We start from the raw sequence: 14,704 nt of genomic DNA, 5'->3' as shown, positions 1-14,704 counted from the left end.
TTGAGCCTCGTAATGTATGTATCCACATACATACACATAAATTACATACTGTACATCTTCGTATCGTATGACATACTTCAAGGGTATAAGACCTTACATTTCTTAGATTACAAATAACATATATTAATTACGAACTTATGTATGTATAAATAATTACTTGAATTCTTAGCAATTTAGCATACTACACCACTTTAATTTCTTGTTTATTTTAATCACGACTCGATTTTAAAAGTTAAAATATAACTCATTATCAATTATTTTCCTTACAGACAAACATTCATTCGTTTCAGGTGATGATTGAAGTGTGAAAATTATAGAAAAAGTCGGATAAAAATTAGCTAATGATGTGCTCTTCATGATCACATAACTGATTCTGCATGGATAGATGTGAAAGAATTCCAAAGTCGATCATTTGGATCGCAGTAACTTTTAGTGCTTCGTTAGTTCTCAGTTTGAAGCCACAGAAAGCATCATTTGGTATCATCGTACCCAAAACATCCTTAGTTACTCAGAAGAGATCGTACGAAAAGAAAGTTAAAGATACAGTAGATAATTTACTGAAGAATCGTTATTTTGATATCAACTTTACAAACAATTATATAATACCTCACGCTGCTGTAGATTATTTTCCATCGAATCCAGCACCGAAAGATATACTGAATCTCCTCTGTGATATATTATCAAAAGATATCCTAACTCTTCTTTATTTTGATAATGCAGAAAGCTATGGAAGTAATCCTGCTGAAGTACAATATTTGTTGCAGTTGCTCGGTTATCTCAAAATGCCCGTAATTGCTTGGAATTCCGAAAATAGTGGACTAAAACAGGTAAAAATTCCTTTTCCTTTTATACAATATGTCATTATTTAAAGTTTCTTTTGCTTGTGTTTTATCGTTTATTGAGGAATTAAGTTTATCCCAATTCCCATTAAAATATATATTTATTTCTGTATAAAATTTCTAGTTTAATAAGATTTAAAATTTTACAAGGTATATTTATAAATTTTTCATTTTAAATTATGTGAGGGTGGAGCATAAAGAACATAGATCAAAATACGAGGTGATTCTTAATGGAGTTTAAGAAGAATTAAAACAGATTTATGATTAAAAATTCAATTTAATTGTTTTTATAAATTTATTTTTTCGAATTTAAAATTGTATTTTCTACATTTTATATCTTTTTTTTAAGAAAAAACACCGATGAAGGAACGACTTGAAAAAAAATATAAAAATATATATCGTTTTCTGTTATACATTTTAGATACAAGAAACCTTACATTTTTGATCATAAATCTGTATAAAATACTGTATAATTTTTCAAAATACTGTTATTTTAAATTGGTTGAATAACAGCTTAAGTGTATTAAAATTTACTTTAGTAAAAGATATATTTATATCTATCTTAAACATAGATGAAGATATATACATGAAAGGTATCAACATCATGAATAAGGAGATGAGTAAATACTTCCTTAACTTTATGAATGTTTATTTACAAAAGTGTTCTATCCAAGTTTTGATGATATATTGATAAATATTTTATGCATCTTTCATTGTTTCGTGAACCGCATTCACTTCCTTCCGTAATATATTCTTAGGAAATTTATTTTGAAATATTTCATCATTTATTATCTTTATGATTGTTTTTATTTTTCTATTGTTTTTGCTTGCTTTTTTCCCTCTTTATTCTTTTGTGTCGACTGTTTTCATTTAAATTCTTTTATATTTATTATAAATTAATAAAATAATGTTTTAATAAATATTAAACAGGATGAGAAAGTGGAAAATCTTTATCTTTAATTAGAAATTTCATTCAATCGATATCGTGAATAACGAATTGCGGTAGAAGTATCTTTGTGTTCGTTTATTGTTTGTTTTTTTTGTTTGCTCATAACCTTATGTCTACATTCATTGTTCGGTTATGCTCATAATCTGATGTCTATGATTATTGTTTGTTTGTTCTTTGGTTTCGGTCATAATTTTCTGTTTTTGTTTATTGTTTGCTAACTGTTCATAATTTTTGTTTTGTTTACTAATTGTTTTCCCCGTAGTCTTTTTCTCCATATCAGTTGTCTCATTATGCTCATAGTTTATTTCTGCTAAGATCTGTTATTAAATTATCTCCATCTTCTGTTTGATATTTAGCTTAATCGATACATACATCCATCTCATGCCCATACCATTTAGTGCCTAGATTTCTCATTTATTCCCGTAAATATATATATTTAAACTCTACACATAGAAAGAATACAGATATAATATAAGCACTATAACATACAGAACATAGAAACATAACTATGCACGTGATCCATCTCTAACTTATGCTTACAGTTCTACTCGTTCTTAAATTATGTCCACAGTTATCTTTCTATGTTTAGCACTTTCGTATGCACATACTTGTTTTATGTTTAGGTTTATTATTTGATTATATCCTTTGAGAAAGACAAAAACATAAGAAGAAGATCAGAGACATAACCAGACTAACGAATCTAAAACACTATAAAACACCGAAATTATTCTTTTTTATCTATGTTTTCTTATCAATTACTCTCTCATACGTCTCCTGTCTAGTTTATATATCATTAAAACAGAAGCTCAGATATATAGTTAAACAACAAACATAAATAAGAGAAAACTGTAAAGAAGTATATATCAATAAAGATGGCTGAACATTCATTAATTAAGAAAACAATAATATAAATACATAGAAACAAACATGGAAAACTAATTATGAGAAACAGAATCTTCAGATTTAATTTACCCCCTTAGAGAAAAGAATTCCAAATATAAAGATTAAGTGAATAATCGTGTTAACTAAATAACCTTTCTAGGATTTCCATCACTAATAACTTAGAAGTTCAAAGTAACGACATGGTCAGCAATTAATTAATTAATTTGCACTTAACTTCATATTCATTTCCGAATAAATAAATGAATTTGTAATAAAATTTTCCGTTCCAACAAATATTCAGAATGAAAATTAATTTTATAATCATTCAATTGAATTTTTTTAAATTCTTTTCTACAGCATTAATTAATTGAAAGAAACGTGAATCAACTTTTAAACTAAGAATATAAAATTAATTTTAAGAAATTTTTTTATTATTAAACAATAGATGGCACTGAGATCTGTATTATGAACCAAGGTCTATATAAGAAGGTCAGGACACGCTCCCGTGATTCTATGCGGCAGCGGCCATTTTGGGACNTTTTTTTAAAGATTTATCTTTAGGCAACAATCCATTATTTTAAAACTCTTTGCATTACGTTTCGATTTGTAACGACCCAAAATAGAATTTTTACATATTAAAAATATAAATCTTTATTTTTCTAAAGAGAAATCTTAAATAATTTAAGTGTTTTCATTCATTTTTTCATTTCGAAAAATTTAAATTATAAAATATTAAATTCTTATGCAGAATTTTCCATTCAAATGAATGCGACGTGAGAGTTTAAAATAATGTTACAATCGATTCTTATGAACTGAAACTTATAAGTAAAAGCGAATTTTATTGATGAAAATTCCGAAAACATTTACAATTTTTAGAACAATTTTATATACAAATAACAATAAATTTAATTTAAAATTCGAAATTTCTATATTATAACATTAAAATGTTTTTAAAAAAATACGGTAACGAGTTGCTTAACTTTCCCGGCAACATTTAAATTTTTGGTGTTGTCATCTGTTACGATATTTTATTTAAAAAATAACTTCTATATTATTAATTATTATAAAATGGTAAAAAGTTTAATTTTGAGGATAGGGATGAGTTTTATTTAAAAAAAAAGAATTGTAAATGCTAATAACGAGTAAAATTTTCGTTAAAGTCAGACCCTATTCGAGATACGATGACCCTCCTTTATCTCTCTACCCCCTCGACCTTTAACCACCAAAATTTAATACCATCGATTCCCCTAATACACGAACCTCCCTGCAAAATTTCAGAAATTTTCGACAAAAAGTACAAGAACCATTAAGCATCAAGGAGGGTGAACAAAATCATGCCCCCCCACACACACTAACATTCATACATACCGAAAAAATCCCCGAATTTTTATGCATTTCTCGACATTTCAAGGTTCTTTGAAACCAAAAATGTAAAAATCTTGGGGGTTATTTTTTGATCGATGGCCATACTTTCCCTCTTTTATATGTAACAAAATTTTAAATTATAAAAGTTAATTTTTAGATAGAATTTTATATTATAACTCACGAAAAAAAAGGAAATTTCAACTTTTAAAATAATGCAAATTAATTCTTTATTAGAAATTTATAGAAAAAAAATCGCATTTTCTAATGGAAATTTATGGATATTAAAGGAAATTTTTTAAAAATCTTTATGATAAACAGTTGTATTTAGTTTAAAATTATATCCTCGATAAACAGATACGATAAAACATAATGACAAATGAAACAATTTAATGTCAGACACATTCTACGACATTACTATTATTGAGTTGGAGTGATAATGTTTTCTCAACACATGCTAAATAATAATTAACGATGAGAAGATGTAACAGATTTTACATTCTACTGCACCCAATTTGAATTATAGAGATAAATATGGAAAAATGATTTAAGTAGGATTACGTGTTTACTTTACATCCCCCTAAGGCTTAATTTTATCATGTAAAAATTTCATTTTTAGCATTTAATTTAATTACAGAAATGAGAATTTAATTCTTTTTTCCCCCTCTCTTTATCTTTTATTAAATCCTTCTGCTTTTAATTTCTTAAACACGAAAGAAATTTGTATATTTTACAACAATTTTGTTTTCGTTTTTTTATATCTTTAAATCCTTATCCTGGAATTTATATATTTTATTCAATTTTTAGTTCTTAAATAAATTCTGTTAACGTCTCGATTTCATTTTCTTTCTTCTAAAAAATTCTCCCCTTTTTTTTAAAGTTTCAACTCTAATGCAATTTAGAATTGCTTTTTTTTGAATCGATATTTTCTTTACATTTTTTGAATTTATTGTCATATTTTATTTAAAATCCATACGTTTTCTTTACTGGTTTTTACAAAAATTCTATCTCTTCGATAAAATATGCAAAGGAATATGTGATAAACTGTAAAAATTTGCGAATTTTTATAGTTTTAAATATTTATGTACATTAATTCTTTCGCTGCTTCAATAGAATTCGTGGTAAATCTTTAACAATCAACGCTCGCAGCACTCAATACGTGATTTAAGGTCACATATCTTGTGTCAAATCCTTACTTGACCTTCAGGTTTGAGAATCTTCATGGAAACTTTAACTTGGTGAAGGTCGCATAGTTCTTCAGAGAAAAATATAAAAAAAATGTATACAGTATATCCTAACTTTCAAATCGAAGATGAGTGGAATGCGAGCCCATCTTCTGAGGAATCTCACTTGAAACCCGTCAAGTGTCCAAAGAATGTTATTTGGCTTTCATTGCTGAATACTTTGTCTTCTTTATCGTTCCATGATGACGTGAACTATACAAATCGACAATATTTGCACTGGTTTGCAATCGTTATTTATATATACTGAACACGAGTTAGGTCCTGAATATTTTCTCCATCGTAAAGTATGAAGCCAAATACCAAGTTAACAATCGATGAGAATAATTTAGTATTTATAATATTTGTTATATTCTAATATGTTAAACTGTCATTTGTTTTGGCAAGAGTTATTTTAAATGAAATTAATTTAAAAAAGAAATTAATAAATGTCCCGTTTAAGCAGATAGGAACGGGCTCAGTTTATATTTATTCATGTTGTGAGTCTGTTTAAACATACCCTAGACAATTATTTTTACCCTATATATTATATTATACCCTAATATATTATACCCTATATAATTATACCTAATATATTATACCCTAGACAATGTCCTTAATGTTTTACTTTTTTTGTTCTTATATTGTCTACTTGGGCATTGTTTATAAATAGGACTTATTGGTGTAGTTTCTGATTAGCAAAGGGAGGAAGTCAGACAAAAGTAAAACAAAATATCATTATTTATTATTCCTCCCTTTGCTAATCAGAAACTACATCAGTAAGTTTTATTTATAAACAATGTCCAAGTAGACAATATAAAAAAGGAAAAAAATTACTCTAAACAAGTTTATCTCTTTCATACACGGTAGTTAAAACGTGTTTAAACTTGTTTAAACACGTTTAATCTCTATCTACTTTTATTCCTAGCGAATTTAAACATGTTTAAACATACGTAAACACGTTCGATACGCGCTTATTTCTATTTCAAACATGTTTAAACGTGTTTGAACACGTCAAATTTTAGTCGAGCAAGACGAAACGGAAATAAAAACAGCGTGTTTTTTAAAAATTTTATTGAATTGAATTATTAATTATGCGATTAAACAACTTTTAATAAGAGCCTCGAATAATAGAACATTTTCAGTAACTAATAAATTATTTCTAAAAACATTTTTTCAGAGATTTATTCTACGCAATTTTATAAAAGGAGAAAATAATTTATTTAAAACATTTAGAAGATTATTTTTGAAATTGCCTGTCAGAAAAATGAATTTTTTCCCCGATATTTAATCAATAAAATTTTCATTCTCTTTATTAAAATTTGACATAATAAAATCTTAATAAATTATTAAATATTTTTTCCTACATTTATATGAGAATTTTCATTTTATTCTTTTATATAAATGTAATCGAATAATGGAAAATTCGTGTTAAAATATATAATTTTTTCTTTATTTTTTAAGTTCTATTCTAGTTAATTCTTAATAAATTTATATAAATAAATGTTTATTTATTTATTTATTTATTATTAAAATTATTTTTAAATTAAATTTTCTTATTATGTAAAGCGCTTAAAGTTGCTACAACTAATAATAATTAATTGATAAGAGAAATTAAAATTCATTCTTCATATAATCAGATTCTTACAAGAATTTGAAATGGTTAATGTCATAAAAGAAAATTAATTAAAAATTTCGTTAGATGAGAATCTTCTAACAGAACATTTTTAAGAATTTGCTTTTTTTTTCTTTTTCCTCCCTTTAAATATTCATTAATATATATTTTATTAATAAAATTAACACGGCGATCGATGTTTATAAAATTGGTTCTGGTGATTATTAATAATTAATGGCTCAAAAGTCAGTTAACCGGAAAGCTTAAATTTTTCTCTTATTAATTAAAAACAAAAATACACGAATATACTTTTTAATTGCGTTTTTATTAATTTTGTTAAAGGAAGAAAAAATAAACACATTTTATTAAAATTAATTCACGATTTATGTTTACGTCTCTGCGATTTATTGATATACAGGGTGGTCCAAAAATTAGTTAACCGCGCTTTGATCGTATTCAAATATTTAATTATACTTTTTATCACGTTTCGATGTAGTTTTAAAACAAGTTTACGATATATATTCGTAAATCTAGATATACTGAGTATAACGCTGTTAACTGATTTATGGTCCACCCTGGTATTTATTCAATAAAAAATCTCTTAAAATAAGTAATGTTTTCGAAGATATTTATTAAAAGAAATCGATTCGATTCTCGGATTAAACAAGTTTCTTTTTCAATTTAGTTGTAAAAATTGAATAAATTTGTTAAAAAATTTTTTATTATTATTAATCTAATAATACTTCTTCTAGAAATGAAAGGAAGATTTTACTATACTTTCACGCGATTAATTAACAGGAAAGAAAAAGGAAATTTTTTTTGAAGTGTTCGAAAATAATTGTCTCATATAATATACATTGCAATGGAAATGTGTCAGAAATTTATGAGTTTCAATTGCTTTTAAACCACGTTTTTTCTCCCTCTTCTTATTTAAGTGTAGTTAAGAAAACTCGATAATAAGCTACAAGAGAATTTTTATTAGAAGTGCTCTTAAAGAAATTTAAGATTTAATTACAAGAACCATCACGAAATTGCTTCTTGTACAATTATTTTCTATGGAATTTCTTGTGTTTTAGGAGCACTTTCTCTTTCTAAAAACGATTTTCATTTGCGCTATCTTTAACGATTTAGTAGAATAAAATTGCCTTAGGTGATAAAGAACTAAACCTATTTATTGCACTGGATACAGTGTTATATGTTACAACTTTCTATTGTCAATAACAGCGGTTACTCTTTATTATTATCATTATATTCTTATATTTTCTTACTTTACCTCAATCGTTAGAAGTGATAAATGTTAAGTTCTTCTTATTGAAAAAAATGATATTACCTTTATGTATGATAAATGATTATCTAAAGCTAGTAAAATACAAAGAAAAAAGAACAACAAAAAATTACTCTTTATTTTTGAAGTGAAGTTTGTATAAGATTTAGGGAATAAGTGACAGTGATTAAGATTTACGCAGTTAAAGAAAGCCAAAGACAAATAGCTTCTGCAAAGTAGAAAGTTGTTGAACAGAAAGGAAAAAAATAGGAAAAAATAAACAGGAAAAATCTCTAATGTAGTGTTTTTCAATCTTGTTTAGTTGATGATTCATCCCCCTTTAGCGTGCTAGAAATTCGTGGCATTAGTTAAGAATGCGATTCACCAGTCTCCTTGGGGACCGCGATCCACTTGCTGAAAAAAAAAATAAAGTCTAATGTATCTTGTGATAATTAAAAATAAAGAATGATCGGTTTCTTTGAAAATATTTTAAAATAAAATAGTTAATTTCTCTCTTAGATGTAAAGTCCCGTAATCAAGCTAGGGATTGCCATCAATCTGTTGAATATTAAGCTGTTTTTGAACAAATTGTAGACCTAAATTCCCACTTATTGTCCTTCCTTAATCTCGAGAGAATGAACTTAGATATATGAAAATCGAGACCAGATGTGGAAAGATTATTAGCAGCAGGCTTCGATTAACTATATAAGAACTACCGGTCTAAACCGGAAATCACGTCATTTCAATTCAAAAATTTTTCCCGACTCTATTGCTTACAGGAAAAATATGATTTACAGGGGCAAGACTACCAATTCGAGATGAAAAGCATATATTTTAAATTAAATAAATTAGAAATATGATTAAAAGTTACAAATTAAAAATTATTTGAAATTTATAAAACGATATTTGTTATTACATAAAAAGTAGAAAGAGATTACTGAACCATTTGACAATAAAAGTATCTTTGGGTTCGCGATCCACCGATTGAGAAACCGAATATCATTGACTCTATTGATAATTTTAAAAAATTCAGGAAGATATTTACTTTTTAAACATTTTCAATATAAAATAATAATCTGGAGATTCGAAAGCAAGAACATTAGAAAAGACATTAAGAATGGTAATGACGCTATTTAAAATACATAAAATACTTTTTTTTAGTAAAGACTACTAAAATTCAACCTTTTAATTATTTTTCTCCACTTTACGTAGCAGTTAGGCATTTAAAAAAAATTTAGAAAATGAAATAGGTTGTATTAAAATCGCATTAAATTCGTAATTAGACGTTATATATTTATATATTATTTTTAGTTTTGATATTTTTTTCACGTTCGAAACTAAAGATAGGAAACGTCGTGGTTTAGAATTATTTGCTCGAGCAACTTGACATTCATGATGCCTTTTGACTCGAAACTGCCTATAATGCCACAAAGATCTTTCCTTTTACTATATAAGGTATTACTTTACTGTCTGTTCGAATTTTTTACACCGCATAAAGTCGCGTGATGTGAAAATTTCAATAATATTTAATTACAGAAACACTGACTTTTTACGTTTTTCATTAATAGAAAATTGAGATGAGAACATTTATCTGAAAAAAATATATAGCAAAAATTAAACACATTTCTAAGATTCGAGTTACAGAATTTTTATAAGAGAGAGGGGGAAATAAACAAGAATTTACGTCATTGACTTGGAACCCTTCCAAATTTTTATAAAGGATTATTTTGCTGGCGATACTCAGAAATATCATGGGATGTAACTATACACAACTTTCAATTTACATTTGATCCAATTTCAATTTCTTAAACAATTTTCATCGTCTTTAACTTTAAAACAACTTTCTTTTTCAATTAATTTATTATAAAACTTTTTAAATAAAAAAGAAAAAAAATGGAGAGAGAAGGTGAGAGTGGGAAAGAGATAAAGAAGATCAATTCATCACCCATTACTTATAATGGAATACATAAATATTTAATAAAGCAAAATAATCATTTTTTAAAATAAAATTAAAGGGCTAATAAATGGGTTATTGTTACTTTCAACCATTTTTCTTTATGAAAAAAACATTACTTACAATCGTTTTCATTTAACAATAAGGTGAGGAACAGCTGTTATCAATAGATTTGCAATGGTTTTCTGTTGCTATAAGATAACACTACTCATTACAGGGATCATTCATATACTTTCTATGCCATTCTTCTCCAAAAATTATTCTGTAATAAAGAAAAAGCAAAGAATTAAATGACATTTATTAAATTTACACATTAACAACATTTGTAGTCTCCTTTTTTTTAAGGAAGAAAACTCAGAGATAAGCAGGTGAAGAGCTAAGATACTAAACACAATTTATACAATTAATCATATCATTTATCCTTAATAACATTATTTTCAATAATAATGTCACAATTAATTAATGATCCTTTTATTTTAATATCGTTTTTTGTTTGGTTACGTATTTAAATATTTATTATTAATTAATCTTTGAAAAATTTTTATTACTCGTTTATTAACGTTTTGATATATTTTAAATTGTAATTTTTTTGAAAAAATTTCTAAAAAATTTCGTTTTGTACATTATCAAAAATAAAAAAGCCCTCTCCTGTTACTTATAATGAATATATTTAGTTAGTTATTTCTGGAATAATGTATTTTTTGCGTGATGATCAATCACTTTGAAGCATTAATGCGAACGAAACAATAATAAACATTATCCAATTTATAAATAAAAAAAATTACAAATTAGTTGATTAAAAAAATGAAAAATATCCAAAGAATAAAATCTCAGTTTTATGATAAGAATTGTCATAAAAGATACGAAAGAATCTACAAAGAATTTGAGTGCAACTTCTAAAAAATTCTCTGGAGAGGCTTTAAAATTCAAATCCGAGTAGGTTCATTTATCATGTTTTTCTTATAGGTTACTGTAGAATGCTTAAAATTTTCTTGGAAAACTCAACGGTACTATATTATTTTATATATATATGCATATGTTTGCAAAGTTTTGTTGGAAAATAAATTCGTGCTACCTAGATGTAAAAATAAAGTGAAATATTTCCATGGAAATTTATAAAATTGGATTGTTTAGATGCCTTTACATGAAACTAAAACAAGTTTCTTTGTTTTTGTGTTTTCTTCAAGAAACCTTATTTTATTATATTCGTGCGAAGCTTATGACACGTTCAATTAGTTATACACAGCGTAATTATTAACCTTACATTTAGTTATTGTTATTTTAAACAATCTTAAGTTGATTACTGTTATGCTTTTATAGAAAATGAATTAAGCATGGTTTACGTTCATACGCTAATTTAAATTAATTACTGTTTATGTTTTATGAGAATATAAAGAAGACAAACATTAAGTATGGATCTTAACGTGGGTTCTGATCTCATCTTGATTTTTTAATAAGATAGGAATACAAACTTACGCTTAAAAGTATGTGTATTGCTATTTAAATCATATTGTACATTCAAAATAAGGAAGAAAATTTAGATGTAGACAATATACTCCCTGCTAGGATTAAATAAGTGGCATGTAACATCACCCTGTCGTATTTCGAATTGTTACAAACTTAAATTTATCACTAACGAGATCCGAACCAACGCCCTTAAGAGTTGGACAACAGGACGAATGATCATAACACCAGAATGCTACCACGTCACGTATTCAATTCCAACAAAGAGCCTCATACATTATCTATTTGTCTTATTCCTTCTTTTGAACGAACAGTAGATTTTCTGATTTACAGATTGATTTAAGTATTGATTTACATACTTTCAACATCTAGAATTTCATTTAAAATATAAAAAACCGCAACAAAATAAAAAGAAGATCTTGAAAACATGGAAACTAATATAACACGAATAAGAATCTGTTGGCATCTTTAATCAAAAATTGTTACGCTTTATCATTATCTCGATCAATGTCACTTAACTACTTGATTATCTAAGACGGAAGTTATCAATCATCAACATAACTTTTCTCTTAATGTTGATAATTCCATTCGTCTGCAATTAATTCATCACAAAACTGTACTATTGATACAGATTTGTGATGATTTAATGCCCTTGTTACAAACGACCAGCAATAACTTGATTTATGTTAATAAAAAATGACTTTAAACAAATAAATAAAGTTTAATAATACTGTTATATATTTCTTTACATTCAACTTAGTCTTTTTTTTTGAAAAAAAGTAAGAAAATTTCTTTTACTTTGTATAGAAAGTAAGTGACAAGCCAATAATAGTTCTTTGTTCTCGTAAATTGCAATAAGTATCGAAGGCTATGAAAAATTTATCACTCTTCAAAATTGAAGATGGTAAAGAATAAGTATTGATTTTTTTTAGTTTTTTATCTCGAGAGCTTATGTAGAACATTTTTTGATGCTCATTTCTTTTTTTATAGCTTAATTCTATCCGATTCTGTAGTATATAATTATTTTCTGTATTGTTCAATTGTTTTGAAAAATATCCGAGATTTTTCATAATTACTTTTCATACATTTCACCAATTTCCTTTCTTGAAAATTCCCACTCCTTTCTGACTTATATATATATAAATTGAAGTAAAGGCGAAAAAATTCGAAACGAGATATTTACTCTTGGACGATTCTATCCTTCAGAATCTCATTTGATAAGAATTATTTACTACTTATTGAAAGAGGAAAAAAGGAATTTTATAAATATAAAAGTTTTTTCTTTTTAGATTTTTCTAAAGACATATTTTTATTGCTTCAACTTTGGTATAAACTAAATTAGGAAGAACGTGTTGCTCCTCCTGGAATATCTTCCGTTTACGTATCAGAAATGTTTTTGTTATTGCTAGTGTCATTTCTGATGACGTCCACAAATAAAATTGTCGTACCTCTGACGTCATGCGACTGCACTGTCGTCATCGTACTTAATGTTGCTTGTCTGGTTGCATTAGGTCAATGTTGATGATACAACCGCGCGCACTAACACACATACGCTACATATTCAAATATAAATGTTACGCTAAGTTTTGTTTATTACGAATTTCATTTTTATACAGTTTGATAACATTTATTCATTGTAAAACGACAAAAGAATTTACTTTCGTTTCGCTTTCCATTCATTTTAAAATTGGACTTTCAATCAAACATGCATTATAATACTTCACCCCTTACTTCGATGTTGATAAATTATATTTTTGCTAGTTGTTAATCGTTAATAATTGCACTTTATACAGTTTAATAGCATTTATTCTTTAGAAATAACAGTATATTTTATTGTTTACCCATTCTTAAATTGAATTTTCAATCAGATATGAACTATAACACTTCATCCTTTTGTTAATCTCGATAGCTACAATCAAAGTTGTTGTCAGTTACTCGCTACTAATTGCATTTTTATGTAGTTTAACAGCACTTATTCCTTGTAAATAACGAAATTTATTTTCGTTTTATTTTCCACTTAAATTGAACTTCCAACGAGCATAAATTATTACGACATTGTCACAATACCAGACGAAAATTTTTATTCATATTTTTAATTTATTTAATTTAAAACATATGCTCTCCATCTCAAATTATTAGTCTTGCCCCTGTAAATCATACTTTCCCTGACAACAACAGAGTCGTGCGGGTCATCTACGTAACTCCGTTCCGGGAAACAATTTTTGAATTAAAATGACGTGACTTTCTGTCTAGACCGGAAGTTCGTATATAGTTAATGGGAGCCTACCACCCCTAAGTTTTCCATATATGGTTTCGATTTTTATCTATCTAAGACCGTTCTCTCGAGATTAAGGAAGGGCAGACCGCATGAAAATAAGTCTACAATTTTTTCAAATTGCATCCCAATTAGACATTCATTATAACACATCACCCCCCTCTTTCGAGTGCACAATTAAAAAATTTGATTTTATATAAAGTAACAAAATTATTTTCTTTTTATCCTTGATACATTTTTAAACAGAACTTTCAATCAAATATACATTTTAATACTTCATCTTTCTTTTTTTAGCTACTGACGAACTATGATTTCCTTAGAGAACCTTTCCATATAAATAGGAAATTACTTTTTTTTGTTCTTTCCTTTTTTTCTATTCTAAAAAAATCTATCAAAAAATTCAATTTTTTAATGTTATTGAACCGTAGAACAATTTTTATTCGAATTAATATTTATTCTATGTTTCTAAACATACAAATGATGAAAGTAAATTTAAAAAAATCTAATTTAAAAATAAGGAGAATAAAAATTGTCCCTTTTATTATTATATTTTTTTTAATGTAAAAAATGCACATGTAGATATAATAATAGACCACAAAATAAGTAAGTAATGAAAGTGTCTCTCAACTGTTAATCCCAAGAGTAACGAGTTATAAATTATTCATTCTCCTTTATTACTGTAAATTCTCAAGTAAAATGCAACAATGTTTTCTATTTTTGTTCGAAAAAAGTCAAGAAAAAAATATATAAAATAAAATAAAAAAACCAATTGTCACGCTGATTAAATTTATAAAAATTTATACAACAGAAAACATAAGTATTTATGTTGATCCACTTCCTTAGAGATTAAAAACGATTTTTTAAATAATATTATTTATTT

At 26.3% G+C, this 14,704-nt stretch overlaps 1 protein-coding gene across 1 annotated transcript in view; it reads left to right on the top strand.

Moving 5' to 3' along the window:
- Nucleotides 1-302: 302 nt before the first annotated feature.
- The window catches only part of LOC111633043 (glutamate receptor ionotropic, NMDA 2B-like), a 55,484-nt gene continuing 41,082 nt past the window's right edge, over nt 303-14,704 (top strand). Inside the window, exon 1 of the mRNA XM_023377572.1 lies at nt 303-827. Coding sequence (XP_023233340.1) covers nt 378-827 — 450 coding nt within the window. The 5' untranslated portion in view covers nt 303-377. The remainder of the gene's footprint in view (nt 828-14,704) is intronic.

This window comes from Centruroides sculpturatus, unplaced genomic scaffold (genome assembly GCF_000671375.1).
Source record: "Centruroides sculpturatus isolate CEXI.00-Female unplaced genomic scaffold, Cexi_2.0 scaffold770, whole genome shotgun sequence".
Taxonomy (NCBI): Eukaryota; Metazoa; Arthropoda; class Arachnida; order Scorpiones; family Buthidae; genus Centruroides; species Centruroides sculpturatus.
The sequence above is the reverse complement of the archived record's forward strand: the minus strand, read 5'-3'. Positions and strand labels throughout refer to the sequence as shown.